This window comes from Xenopus tropicalis, chromosome 3 (assembly GCF_000004195.4).
Source record: "Xenopus tropicalis strain Nigerian chromosome 3, UCB_Xtro_10.0, whole genome shotgun sequence".
Taxonomy (NCBI): domain Eukaryota; kingdom Metazoa; phylum Chordata; class Amphibia; order Anura; family Pipidae; genus Xenopus; species Xenopus tropicalis.
The window spans coordinates 45,444,816-45,459,653 of NC_030679.2; the positions used below are offsets into that span (position 1 = coordinate 45,444,816).

Below are 14,838 nucleotides of genomic sequence, written 5' to 3' on the forward strand. Positions count from 1 at the left end.
ACAATTCATCACTGCCTTTCTCTTGTTACTAGCTAATAATAGGAATCCCTCAGTGGCCATTAGGAGGGGGTGTTTGGTGTATCCTAGCAACGCGTCATAGCGCTGGAAGCCGGGAAATAACAAGGCTACCTAGGAAAATGGTTGAAAACTCCGGTTGTGCTCTGGAAGTTAGGTAAACCACCAGACTGTGGTCATATTTTATCAGTATAGTAATCTTAAACATAAATCCGTAAAGTTACATATAGGGGCGAGCTAAAGTTTTGGTATATGTAGTTCCAAAGCAGTTTGGGAGATTCAAGAGGATATCTAGCCCAAAACATTTTTTGCATTATGAAAGAAAAAAATCTATATATAGATATATTAAAAAAGGAATGTATACATAAATATATGCCTTGAGTGCTCTCTGATTACAAGTATCTAGTAGAATTATTTGATTAAGTATTTGTAGTTCCAAAGCAGTTTGGGAGATAAAAAGGGATATCTAGCCAAAAACTTTTTTTGCATTATAAAAGTAAAAAAATATATATATATAAATATATATATATAAATATATAAAAAAAGGAATGTATATATAAGTATATGCCTTGAGTGCTCTCTGATTAAAAGTATCTAGTAGAATTCTTTGATTAAGTATTTGTAGTTCCAAAGCAGTTTGGGAGATAAAAGGGGATATCTAGCCAAAAACTTTTTTTGCATTATAAAAGAAAAAAAAATTATATATAAATAAGGAATATATATATATAAATATATGCCTTGAGTGCTCTCTGATAAAAAGTATCTAGTAGAAATCTCTGATTAAGCAAATTACACTGCTGCTGTGCTTGTGGATAGGGTGCAGCAAGGCGCACCCACTCATATCTAGATTTTGCCTTTTTTACTGTGCTAGAGAACACCGCCCTCCCCATCCCCTCACTTGTGTCTTCTGATAAATTAGTGCAAGTTTAGCGTAAAACTTACCAAAAGTACAAGAGCTCTTGTGTAAATGTGCAAATTCATGTGCTAAACTTCACACAACAAAATATGATTCATGGTACCCTAATACTGGTCATAGCTTATATTTTGCACTGTCTTGTTTAAGTAGGTCTACTATATTGTAATGAGATTGCAGCATGTTGGGATGATGGGTTGAAAGGTGGATTTAGTTAGTTAGGGCCCTTACACATGGGCATTTTGCCCTGCCATTCCCCTGCAAAAGATTTTTCATGTGTACCACCACAGGAGGACACAAGACAAAATGTGGCCAATTCTTCATAATAGGACCGTACTCATTTAGGCTCATGCAAGCACCAAACCCAGGTGAAATGCAACTTGATGAATGATTACAGTCCCATCCGGAATAAAGGGCCATGCTTCTTCCTGCAATCCCCTATGGTGGAACACATGAAGGATCAACCCACAGTTAGAAATGCTCTTGTGTAAGGGCCCTAAGTTTAACAGTTTTAATAAAAAGCTGTAATAGCAAATGGGTTCCAACTGTTTGAAGCATTTCTCTATTTCATATAGTTATGAAAAATGGATGTTTCAGGACAGGGTTGAAATCTTATATTGCGCTGACCACACATGGCCCAAGTTACCCATTGTTAGGTCAGTAGTCTTGCAGAATTAGCAAGATATAATCATAATTTATGCTTTTACTGTTTGGTATCAACTATAGTGAAAGTACACCACTGGTTGATTGGGTAAATCATTTGTTTTTGTCGGCTATAAACCTTTATAAAGTTTTCAATTCGTTTGGCCCCCTAATGTGGGGCAGCAGTAACTTATTGAAAGAAACATAATTAAGGCCCTGCCAAACTTCAGCAGTTTTGATCTGAATTCCACTTCACCTGGGACGATGCAGAGGTTCTGGGTGCAGGCACAACAAGAAGATTTTTAAAGTGTAGGGGCAGATTCTCAACCTGCGTTTATCCACAGACCTTGAATCTGCCCTATGTTGCATCAGCCTAAGTGATCCTGAATAATAAAGCTTAAATTGTAATGTCCATAAAATTAGGGTAGTAGAGAAAAAAAGGCATTTAATTGCTTCATCAAATGAAATGAGTTGGCTGCACTTCAAAGCCATTAAATGAAAAAAAATAATTGTAAACAAAATTAAGGCAATATACTGTATACATGTTTATAACACAAAGGCAACTACAAAACTTTCAAAATATTATGAACCAGTATTTGCAAAACATAGGTGAAATGTTATTTGTCCATTACAGTGTCTCCCTACCAAATATTTGCTTTGGCTGTCTGACCTGCTGAAAAATGTTCTAAACTGATAAATTCTAGTGCATCAAAGGGGATATTTACCTCTAAAGTCCTACCGGTACTTATGCAATTCATTTCCTGAAGTTCAACTTTAATATGATAGTAATAAGCAAATAAAACTGTTACCTGTAGCTGTTAGCTGTTCATTGCATGTGCTTAGTTTGACAACTGGAAGTGGAAATCAGTCATTACAGTGTGGGTTTAAGTGCTACTATCAGTATGATTAGTGCTGTGTAAAGGTTACCATACCTGGCAGAATTAAGCTGCCGATTCGGGTCCTTCAGACCGCTTAGGCAGCTTTCTGCCCATGTATGGGACTTTTCCCATCAGATCCCATCAGATCAAGGGAAAATGCAGTCCTCAATCTGACGGCTCTTATCCTCTTCATTGTAATGTGATTGGTTGGCCCTAGGGCTAAACAATCAGATTAGAACCTTAGGTGGGCATATTAGGGGTGACCTCTCCAAAACAAGTGGATCTGATAGTGTATGGCCACCTCAAATGTTAGGAAGAGGCAGGGCAGGCACAGAATTGCTTTTACACATTTTTTATGATGATCATGAAGAAGTATTTATTTTGGTAGTTTTGTTTACATACTCATTTTAAATGCAGCTCTTTTGCCCTCACTATTTTATCTGCTATTTCTCTTATAATTTTAGGTGGGTACAAGGAATTAACAAGAAGAAAGTCACGTTCATCAATGACCACACAGTATGCTATCCATGTGGGAACTTTATTGTGTTTCATGACACAAACACAAGGAAGCAGTCCTTTCTGCAGTGCATGACAGGGAGCATAGGAGCATTCTCAGTTAACACCTACAGTGAAGTGGTTGCTTTCTCAGACCAGAAGCTTCATCCCAGTATTTATGTTTACACATTTCCTGGATTTGTGAAACGAGTTGAACTTAAAGGTAACATTTCATTTTACTAAAGTACACAGTTGTAGCACTTTTGGCCTAATGAAATTAGTTTTAATATAATTTTGGTCAGTTTGTTATGTCCAGAGCTGGTTAATAAGTGTTTCACCTTGAGGATAACAAAAGGAATTCGATAGGAACTTGGGAACTGAAGCCTGCCTTTGCTTGTGTGACTGCAGGACTGTGATTAGCTATCCCCCTACTACTGTGCAGGGACCTGCCCCTCATTTGAAACATGAACAGGGACTGAAGAGGATCTGTGGGGAACTCCAGTAAAGGGGTTATTTTAAAGTTAGTAATAATTTTAGCCCAAAGTGAAACCATCACCATATATTATTCATTATTGCCTACAAAATTAGGGGTAGTTTCCATATATCCTACATGTCTCCTTTAAAGCATTCTGTATGTAAACAAATCAGAAGTGAACACTGTCCAATTAGAACTGTCAGTGCCAAGTGCCAGTCAGTGTCAGTGCACTTAGCCAAGGACATATAGTTGTAAAGGCCTAGAAATCTGATAATCCATTGCATTGACAGGGCTAAAGTAATTCCAAGAAATAACTATTTTTTTTTTATTTTTGCCTTTTTCAGAGGGAGCACAGCTGGATTATTCTTTAATTGCTTTTAGCAATGCTGCACCTTATCTGGCTAGTTTTTCCTCTGTTCCTGACCATGTACTTACAATTTGGTAAGATCTTGAAACTGCAAGGTTAAGAAAAAAGAATTGTCTTATCTTCTGGTTTTGATTATAGAAATCAATGTGTTATATATAAACATACAGACTTTTTACATATACCAAATATACAGTAGAACCCCGATTTTACCAGGCAACGTGGTCAAAACAGCATAAATTCTGGGAAACCGTTAAATCTGGGAAAGTAGAAATGCAACTTGCCCAAATGGGGCTGTGACATAATGGTGTCAATTCTGGGAAAACTTTAAATCTGTAAAGACGTAAAATCAGGGTTCTATTGTAAAACAAATGGCTTGTTGTAGACAGTAGATCTGTAAATGTTCTTGTATCTTTAGTATTTTTATTCTGTAATTGGAACAAATGAGACATCTTTTCCTCAGAGACAGTTCTGTGACTTTTTTTTGCCACCATTTTTAATATTTAAAAAGCAGTAAAATTGTGCATATTAATGTCATTCATATTTCATACTATTAATAAATGTATTTCTTCTTTCATAAGGAACTGGCAAGAAGGTATTCCTCTGTGCAGCCAGTCAGAATCTCAAACCACTTATACTACGTTAACCTTTAATCCTATGAACTGGCACCAACTGTGTTTGTCCAGTGAGACATCTCTTATTGTGTGGAACATTGAAATATGTGACAACCTGTACCAGTTGAAAGCAATGTAAGTTATTTGTCCAATCCTTTCTGTCAGTACCTTTCTGTGGCCATGGCAGACAACCAATGTTTCCTTGTGTGGCAGTTTCTACGAGTGGCTTTTTGATATAGTAAGATCAGAACACTGTGCTCTGGAGCACTAGTGTTTCCTGGTGGGGGGCATCTACATTATTTATGCACAGTACACCTCTGCTGACTATGTCTGTCCCTTAGCCTTGTCCTTTTTTATTATTATTCATTTGTTTAAATTTTGGGGCCCCTATGATTAAGTCAGTTTGAATAACAGTGAAATTAATTAAAGCACAAATGTGTTTGAAGGTAGATGTAAAATCAAAACCAAATAATCTTTCTATCTACAGGCCAGTCAAACTTCCCAGTGAGGATGGTACAATTGGTGTGGAGGAGGAGAACTTTAATTCTTCTGCACCCAACGGTGTGTCCTATTATGGGCCTGTAATGCCAAAATCTGCAGTTGCTGGATTAGTGGGCGAAGAAGCAGAAATCTTTATTGTGAGTTCAAATTTCTATTACCTGTGACAAGCCAGCTTATAACCAGCCCTGATTATCTGGAACAAACACATTAGATGCCAAAGGTTTTTAGTGTTTTGCTCAATCATATAAACAAGTTACTGTTTTAGAAGCTTCTTTCAAACTGTGAATATTGTAGGTCTCTTTAAAATATAAGCATACAAAAAGAGAAGGGGATTGATCAATGCACATTCCCTGGTCCCCTGTTTCATAAGTAAATTGTCTATGCTAATGCATGTATTGACAAAAAACAGTGGTTTTTAGTTACAAAATTATGATCATAAGATTGGTAAGCCACCATACCACGTCAAGGTAAACCCCGTATGGTGGTCCTATCTATTTACCTCTGGTCATATTTTTCAAAGGCTGGCACTCCCGTGCACTATTGCCATTCTTGACCTGGGGGCTGGTTTGAGTCAGAGGGCTTAGTCACTCCCATACCTTTAGCTTTTATAGAGAGAGATTGCCAGGACCACAGCTTGGTTTTACAGGCTTAATCCTCCCCCGCTTGCAGCTTGTAAAGGAGAAGACTGCCCATTAACCAACACCCATTTTTTATAAAGGCTTGTAGTTAATTTGGCCAGATCAGTCGCACTTCCATTGTATTTGTATACTCTATTTAGCCTTGGAGTGCTCCCACAACCCCTTTCTGTGTATTTATGTATTTTAGCAGAGTTATTCTGCAGGAAGAATGGCCAAACTTCCATGTGGGTTAGCACCCCCACACGCGTCCCTTTAATGGTGGTCTTATGCCTTTATAAAAAAATGAGTGTTGGTTAATGAGCAGTCTTCTCCTTTATAAGCCGCAAGTGGGGGAGGATTAAGCCTGTAGAACTAAAAACCCCTGTTTTTTGTCAATACGTGCACTAGCATAGACAATTTACTTATGAAACAGGGGACCAGGGAATGTGCATTGATCAATCCCCTTCTCTTTTTGTATGCTTGTAGTTAATTTTGCCAGATCAGTCGCACTTCCATTGTATTTGTATACTCTATTTAGCCTTGGAGTGAACCCATTTAATCTATTTTAGCGTAGCCTTTTAATTTAAGATATATTTTTTTAACAATATGTACCATTTGTAGATATCCATGTGCACACATAGACCAAAGTCACATTAAGCATGGGCTTTGCTTGTCTCTGCCTGCATTTTGTAAAAAGGCAGAGAGAAGTAGATCCACTTTCTTCTGTAGCTGCACTGACAGACACAGCTGTAGCCTGTATACAGCTATGTGGAGCAGAGATTGACTGATAGTGACTCTTTTCAGGTCGATCTCCACTCCGTAGAGCTGTACTCAGGCGGAAGCTGTGACTGTTACACACACAGTCTTAAGCTGGCCATACACGTGGCGATCTGACTATGTCCGATGGTCGCACGAAACATCATCAGATCCGCCACACACCATTCAGGGCTGAATCGGCAGGTAAGGAGGTAGAAACAATAGGATTTCTACCTCCTTCTGCCGATTCAGCGCTGAAGGGAGATTTTGGTCAGGCAGATTCTATGGCGCCCGATCAAAATTTTCAAACTGGTCCGATCGGCGAGTCGGCCGATATCAGCAGTTTCCTGCGATAACAGTCGACTCGCTGACATACCATACACGCACCGAATATCGTACGAAACGAGGTTTCGTACGATATTATCGGTGCGTGTATGGCCACCTTTAGTTAGTCCAAATGTTATAGGGTAAATATAGTACAACTGGTTTAAATTTAGATATATTTATTGTCTTATTAAAATGATAATCACAGCAAGTTTTCAGAACATTTGAGTTCTTATTTTTTTAAAGCGAATTACAAAAGTTTTTTTGCGTAATGCAGAAGAAACCCAGACATAGTATTAATTAATTGAGATTGGATTGATTGGGCAAAATCTAGACCTAAGGTGTTCAATGTATAGATTATAAAATGGAAATATATATTGGTATAATATCAATATTTATTGATATTTATTGTATATTTATGTATAAGTAAATTTGGTACATTTCTTTAATATTAGCTTATAACCTATCCCCTAAGTGCAAGTGATTTCAGTCCTTGTTGTTCAAACAAGGTCTTGGTGAGAAAATGATGAGAAACCCTATTTTATACAATGCATGGGGGGGTCATTTTACATACTTATATAATCAACATATTTGCTATGTTTTTGTGTCACTGTAGATTATAATACAGAGTGCTGGAGCATCTGTTCAAAACTGGTTCTCTGAAGTCCCCTCTTGCTGAACTTTCTAAATAAGTTTTTCCTTTTTGTTTCTCAATTAGTTTGACCCTGTTTTTGAAAATACCACAGCCAGTTTAATCACTGAGGCATGGTTTTTTGTGCCATTGCCAGCTCCACAGACAACCTTTGTTCCCAAGAACAGAGTGTGGCTGCCAAGATTGCCTTGCTCTTTCACCAAGCTAAGCACATTTGTTTAAAGGGAAATGCACTTGGTTTACAATAAGCATTTAAAGGAACAGTAACCCCAAAAAATGAAAATATATCAAAGAAATAAAACCATAATGTACTGCTGACCTGCACTTGTAAAAGATGTATGTTTGCTTCAGAAACACTGCTAGAGTTTATATAAAACCCTGTTGTGTAACCATGGGGGCAGATTTTCAAAAGGAGAAAAGACACAGGTTACATAGCAACTACCAGATAAACCCTGTAGAATACAATGGTGTCTTATCCGTTATCTGCTCTATAACCTGTGCCTTTTCTCCTTTTTTCCAGCTTGAATTGCTGCCCCCATTGCTACACAGAAGCTTATTTATATAAACTAAAGTAGTGTTCCTGAAGCAAACACACCAGTTTTACCAGTGCAGGGCAACAATAAATGATATTTAAGTTACTTTAAAACACTTTCATTTTTTGTGTTACTGTTCCTTTAACAACCTGCTGAAGCCATACACCTCTATGCTTCAAAAATCTTATTGTCCTGCCTGCACCCTTAGTCATAGAGTTGGCCTGGTGCTGATTATTTTATTAAATGTTTTCTTAACATTTTGGCACCCCCAAGTGACTTAGCCTTTCCTTGTCCTTTGAAGAGACTTTCACCTGAAGACAGACCTGTCTGCGGATAGGACACTGCCCTTTATTTGATCTGTAGCCCCAATTTGTATCCCCAATATAGACAGGCCTAATGCAGGGTGGAATAAGAGGAATGGTAAAGGCAAAAATGGGTTAATACTTATTTAAAGGTCATAGCTGGAAGAAACAAGACTGCGACATCTAGGGAACAATACTGCACCCATGGGTAATAATAGACAGCATGTGAGGTTCCTCTTTTTACAGGAAGCTATAAGTTTTAATATACGGTTGTATGCTCTTAATAACAGAAATATTTTTGCAACTAACTTGTTTGCCTTGTATGGAAGTTACTGAATATTTTGCGTCTAATAGAAATTGTCATATATGAAGGGTTATAAAAGCACATACTGTTCCTGTATTACTCTCGTATCACATACTTTTGCCTTGGTTGGTGTGCTATACAGACTGCTTCCACAAGACTTGTATTTTGTCTGATTAATAAACTGACTCAGCCTTTCTGAGAGAAACTTGTCTCAGTCTTGTTTGCGACAAGGCATGTTGGGTTAGGAAAAATGCAGTTTTGTGAGTGCAGACACAGGAACAGACTGAGTGCTGCAGACAAATTGTCTTGGTCTGCAAAGAGCCACAGAGCAGTCTGGAAAAAGCATAGGTTGCATAGCACCATTGAATTCTATAGAGCTTATCTGTTATCTGCTATGTTACCTGTGCCTTTTCTTCTTTTTCAGCTTGAATGGCTGCCCCCATGGCTGCACAGCAGCTTATTTATATAATTATTATTTATTTAAACACTTTTATTTTTTGTGTTGTTTACAAAGATATTGTCCACAATTCATCCAGTGTCTTTTCTGGATGTCTTTTCAGCCTAAAGAACAAAGAAAACATTCTGTCCAGCCAAGTTTCCATTGCTGGAATGCCACTTCTGATTTGTATGTGGGCTGTGAAAGGGGAAAGATTCTAACAATCAGTGCTGAGACACAGAAAGTCATTGTACTGGCCCAAAAAGACCAAGATGCAGGTAATTAAATGGTACATATGAGAAGTTTTATATCCTCAGGACCCACATGCAGGTAATAATATGGTATATGTAAGTAGGTATTACCCCTTATTATATTTATATATATATTATGTTTATATGGATGACACCCACACTGACATTGCATTTCTTTCTTTATTGATTTATGAAGGATCAATAAATTTCATTGTAGATCTGTTTCGTAGACGTGCAATTTTTCTTTCTATGTTGCTGTGTCTTTGTTTGCTATTGTATTTAAAAGCACATGGCTACAGCTGGCCAAACATGCATTTCTGTAGTCAGGAAGTTTGGCTCGTTGTTGCTTTACTGCTTCAGTATCTGTGCCTGTACATACCACACAGGATGCATTTCTCAACAGCAGCATGACAGGATAATTTGGACTCCTGATAACTTCCTCTGGCATGAATGTTACATTAGAATATCAGGGAAGTTCTAATGTTTGGAATAAAGAAGGTCTTTGGCAGAAGTGGGTTATTCTGTGCGTTTTGTAACCTTTCTGCTGAGCTTGGCAACAAGATTTGCTAAAATTGCCCTATGTGTCATTGCCCTATTCCACTAATGATTACTGTGTTTTTTTTGTTCCATGTGTAGGGTTTAATTGAATCACTCAGCCCATAGTACAGTTGTATTATGTTTACTTTAGGCTTATGCCATTGATGGATATTTGCAGCAGCTTAAACTGTCTTCTACCAAATTCTGCAAAAAACAATCTCTGCAACATTCTTAAAGTGACACTGACACTAAAAAACTGTACGTGAAAAGTTAGCTATAGGCCATGTTGATCATTTTTCACTGATAGGGCTGCTTTTGTAAGTAATTGTTACTTGAAGTTTCCAAACCAGACTGTTTTGCCAACCTGACTGTCCCTTCTAAACAGTTATAACTTTTAATGGTAACAGACTGCTGCTGCACAAATATGGCAGCCGCCTCTAGAGAAACATTGGAGATCAGTTAGGTAATGTAAAAGCATTGGGCAAATTAAACATAGCATGCAAAGCCAATGTTATGACAGACTTTAAAAAATATTTAATTTCTGGTGTCAGTATCACTTTAATATTGTTACCACCCCTAGTCAGCTTCCCTTCATAAATATTGCAGGGAATTTATGTTTGATGCACAAGCAAAGCTAACACACATACATTCTTTATGGGGCACAATGATCAAACATCATATGAAATCATTTTAAAAAGGAAAAAGCAACAAAAAAACTATTAATTACAAGCATGACTTTTTCTCAGTTTTGTGAGTATTCATGTATAATCATAAATGGGTTAATCGCAAACGCCTAAAGATGTGGTAACAAGTGCAAGAAAAGTCTCAAAATGAATTTTCCATGAAATTTTAAGCAAGTAGGAAAATTAAGCTGAACAAGTATGATATTCAACTTACTAAAATGCTGAATATACACAATAGCAACTTGTCATGTGGCTACTTTGTGTCCTGACCTGTAAGGAAGAAAAGCCCTGTTTTAATATCAACAGCAAGCTGATTATATTTGTAATAGAAGCACAAATGAAATTTTTGTGTTGTTTTGCTGTAGTATCTCTTTCCTTTGGTTAGCTTCATCAAGATTTTTTTTTCAGATCCTTTATCTGGGGTTACTCTTCTAGAAGGAAATATAAAGACAATGGCGTTTCACAAGGAAGGACTCTATATAGCTGGGAAAGTAAGTTAATATCCTGTAGATAATACCATAATATACATTCCAAGGACCAGTTTAATGATTGATAGACTTTATCCAGCATTTGTATCTTTCAGAGAACATTGGCCTCTTATTAATAAAGGAGATATGGAGCCATATTTAAAATAACAGTTCAGTGTAACAGTAACACTAAATAAAAAGTTAGTCTGTACTTACAGTATAGTTAGGTAGCCAAAAATGTAATCTATAAAGGCCGAAGTGAACGGATGTCTAACGTTATAGCCACAACACAATTATGTCAATTCACTCCAGAATTTGTAGACTATATTTTTGGCTAACTATATTGAAATCATTTTCTATTTTTCATGACCTACATATTTACCAAGTTTTTTTCATACTCTGAACAGTACAGTTAAAGGGGATCTCCACGCAAAACACATTTTGCTTATTGAAAGAAATGTAATTGTAAGCAACTTTCTAATATAAATTAATTAAATCTTTCCAGTTTTAAAAGGGTTTAACATTAAGGGTATTTAGATATTTAATTGAAAGCAGTATATGTTTATCCCTTTATCCCTTTCTGTTTTCTAATTCTGACTCAAGATGCAGCAGAATTCAACTGGCAAATTACTAACCCTATAAAAAGCTGGCACAAAACTAGCCTATTCTGTAAAGGGGCAGACTAGGGTTGCCCACTCTGTAAAAAGTTCTGTGTCTAATAATATCCCTCTGTTTAAATGTGACCCTTCTTTTGTAAGTGGCTGAAGTTCAGTGCATATGCAGCTAAATCTGACAAATATGATCAAATATGGTTCACTCTAAATATAATTTCTCAGATTAAATGTTCTTTTCCTGTGAGTTGCACAACAGAGGCTAGCATAACTTTCGCATGTGTTTAAATATAATCCTGTTGAGGGAAACCCATGCATTCAAATCATCCAAAGAATGCTGTTTTCATTTTACTTTTGCAGGCGTATGTCAAGCAAACAAATACCAGTTCAAAGATAGGGAATAGATAAGGCTGCTCATCAGGCTGTTTTTCTCCTACCCTTATGAGCTTGTTTTCTGGCTTTTACATTGAGCACGTTGCACATATAACCTTGACATGCACATTCACATAATAATTACTATAATTCACTATATCTTGCATTTGTTGTGTAGTGACTCACTGCTCACAGTATTGCTTCTCATATAACATGCTGCTCAAGGTTTAACCGGGCATGTTAATCTGTTGTTTCACAGTCCTACCTCTACTCCATTTCGATAAGGCAGAAACAAAAATAAGACCTTTTAGCTACAACCAGAATTGTATTCAGTCAGATAATGAAAACTATAGATAAATTACAGGGGATTGCTGTACATGTAACTATATACAGAAACAGTTGGGAGTTTAGAAGTAAACATAACATATGTGTAAGCATATACCCACATATATAGTACAGGTAAAAAATCTCTCTTCTATTACAAGAAGGCCATCTGCCATAAACTCCATTGTAATTATATAATTGGAATTTTTAAATATGATTTCCTGTTTCTCTGTAATAATAAAACAGAACCTTGTACTTAATCCCAACTAAGATATAATTAATCCATCATATGTTAAAATGATTTTTAGTAAAATTATTGTATAGAGATCCAACTTACAGAAAGACGCCTTATCCATAAAACTCCAGGTCCCGAGTATTCTGGATAACAGGTCCCATACCTGTACATATAACTACTTACGTAAACTTTTTGTTCACAAAAGCCACTTGGCTTTAGTTTTGTCGCTGGATACACAATGGACACATTTGCACTCTTTTCAATCAAATATTTGCTTTTGTTATTCTACCTGCATGAAGTTTCTTCTATGGGTTACTGCATGGGGAAAACCATCCAATAATAATAAATTATCCCCACAGTGTCCAGAAGTTGGTGATATTCTTGAGTTTAAAAATAAATGTTTCTGGGATACACAGTGGTTCCACGGTCCCTGTGCATTTGGATGGGCTATGGGCTGTGTAGTAGTTACTCTTCTCACTTTTGACATCTGTGGTGCTGACCTATCTGTTGGTGTTTCATAATCTAGGATGGTGTGTTGCGTTCATGTACAATAAAAGGTTCAGAATTAAAACTCGAAGACTGCTGGAGTGTGCAGGAATCCATTGAAAGCATCAGTTTCTCCCCCAATTACAAAATGCTCTCAATTGCAACCTGTAAGGTAGGAGCTCTGGGACACAAATATGATATTATTCGCTAAATAATTTAAATACCATGCATTGTTAAAGGGTCAACACATAATGCTGCAGGAAGGCTTTAATGGGATGGGGGTCTTTGGTATGTAAAGACTATAAGGTTGGGGGCTGACAAGTGTGTACTTGGGCTTTAAGCCTGTACTGTTACCTAGTAGTAACTACTGTTAATACTGTACCACTATTATAATTAGTTTTGACAATATAATATGTATATAAAGTTGATATTTAATGAAACACACAATAATAATATGCTGATATTATGTCTGTTGATAAGTAAGTTTCTATAATAACTGTATAGCTAAAGAAAAGAAGATAGAAATTTTACTATTGGAAAAGATATACAAATATGGCAGACCCCTTGTTAGTCATATAGTTTGTTAGTAAAGTTCTAGCAACAGTTAAAACTGTGAAAAAAGAATAGCCCTTTTGTGGCTATAGCACTGTTGTAGGCTTATTCTCTTAAGTAGAATAGTCTGTTTTGGTCTAAAGTCACAGAGAATGATTGTTAAGTATAATTTCCTTTTTTTTCTTTTCTTCTGTAGGGATCTGTATATCTCTACAACCACAGAAATCCTGGAGAAACATATAAAGTATTTGATGTTTACAGTGGAGACTTGCTTGCTGCTGATTTCCTGACCTTTGGAAACAAATACTGCTTAGTATGTGATTTACACATTGTTCTCTTAGAATATTACTATATTGTCACTCAGACAGAGATGAGAGCGTCATTACCTCTTTTACTGACAATTGTTTACAGGGAACAAACTTGGAATATAATATTTATCATTTAATATAAAAAAATAACACATTGTTGTAATTTGTGAAAAAAATGGCTTTGCCCTTTGTGTTAATTTCTGTGATACAGAATCAGTCCATTACCTAGAATATGCAATTTTGTGTATGCACTAGGTCAGAGGTGTTAATCCTTAAAGAGACATATTGGATAAATGGGAAAAAAAGGTAATTTTGTAGGCAATTATGAATAATATCCGGTGCTGGTTTCCCTTTGGGCTAAACATTAACCCCATCTGTAACAATGGCCCCTTTATTGGAGCTCCCTATAGATCCTCTCACTTCTCTGTCCGAGTTTGAAATGAGGGATGGGCGTGTCCTAACGGCCCCTGCCTGAAGCACAGTAGGAGGGGGAGAGCCAATCACAGCCCTGCACTCACACAAGCACAGAGAGGCTTCAGTTCCCTATCAGGTCAGCCTAGCTGCTGATTGGTTCCTGTCCTACAGTGCAGTGTACGGAGGGCCGCCGGCTCCCCAGCTCATCCAGAGAATTCAGCCAGCAGGAAGTGGAACAGATGGGCGGGGCTAGTGGGGTTTTTGTGGAATTTCTCAATAAATCAGTCAGAAACACAACTTTTTTAAGCACAATCCTTCTATATCTAGAGGAGTATAATTCCCTGGTACATTCTTAATTTTTATAGGATATGTCTCCTTTAAGGGAAATCTATCACCTGTCTGGGCTATTTCATTTGATTAAAGTAAATCTGGCTATGTTTGTGCAGATACAATCTAGCTCTGTGGGGCAGGGACCTCCATCCTCTTGTCTCTTTGACTCTTAACTTATTACAACTGTACCTGGTATTTATTTATATTTATTGTTATATTTTGTATTTATCTATTATTATTTTAATAACCCCGTTTGTATAAATCTATTCTACTGTACAGCACTGCGTACATAAGTAGTGCTTTATAAATAAAGACATACATACATAAAATCAACCATTTGGCCAGTTGTGAAACAGACTTTCTGGCACTTACCATTGTCAGTTCTTCAGCCTATGTCTAATGACCAACTAAAACTTTGGATCTGGCCCTACACTGGTCAGTTTGTCC

The 14,838-nt window shown here is 36.9% G+C and overlaps 1 protein-coding gene across 2 annotated transcripts in view; it reads left to right on the top strand.

The window, feature by feature from the left end:
* cfap43 (cilia and flagella associated protein 43) overlaps positions 1–14,838 on the top strand; it is a 46,265-nt gene that overhangs the window by 2,181 nt on the left and 29,246 nt on the right. Inside the window, exons 1-9 of one of the 2 annotated variants that reach the window (XM_018092209.2) lie at positions 68–172; positions 2,913–3,166; positions 3,763–3,859; positions 4,364–4,531; positions 4,884–5,034; positions 8,946–9,099; positions 10,701–10,783; positions 12,828–12,959; positions 13,536–13,652. In XM_018092209.2, the coding sequence (XP_017947698.2) occupies positions 138–172; positions 2,913–3,166; positions 3,763–3,859; positions 4,364–4,531; positions 4,884–5,034; positions 8,946–9,099; positions 10,701–10,783; positions 12,828–12,959; positions 13,536–13,652 (1,191 nt within the window). In that variant the 5' untranslated portion in view covers positions 68–137. Of the gene's footprint in view, positions 1–67; positions 173–2,912; positions 3,167–3,762; positions 3,860–4,363; positions 4,532–4,883; positions 5,035–8,945; positions 9,100–10,700; positions 10,784–12,827; positions 12,960–13,535; positions 13,653–14,838 lie in introns of those variants that run through there. The other variant, XM_018092211.2, reaches the window with a different exon arrangement.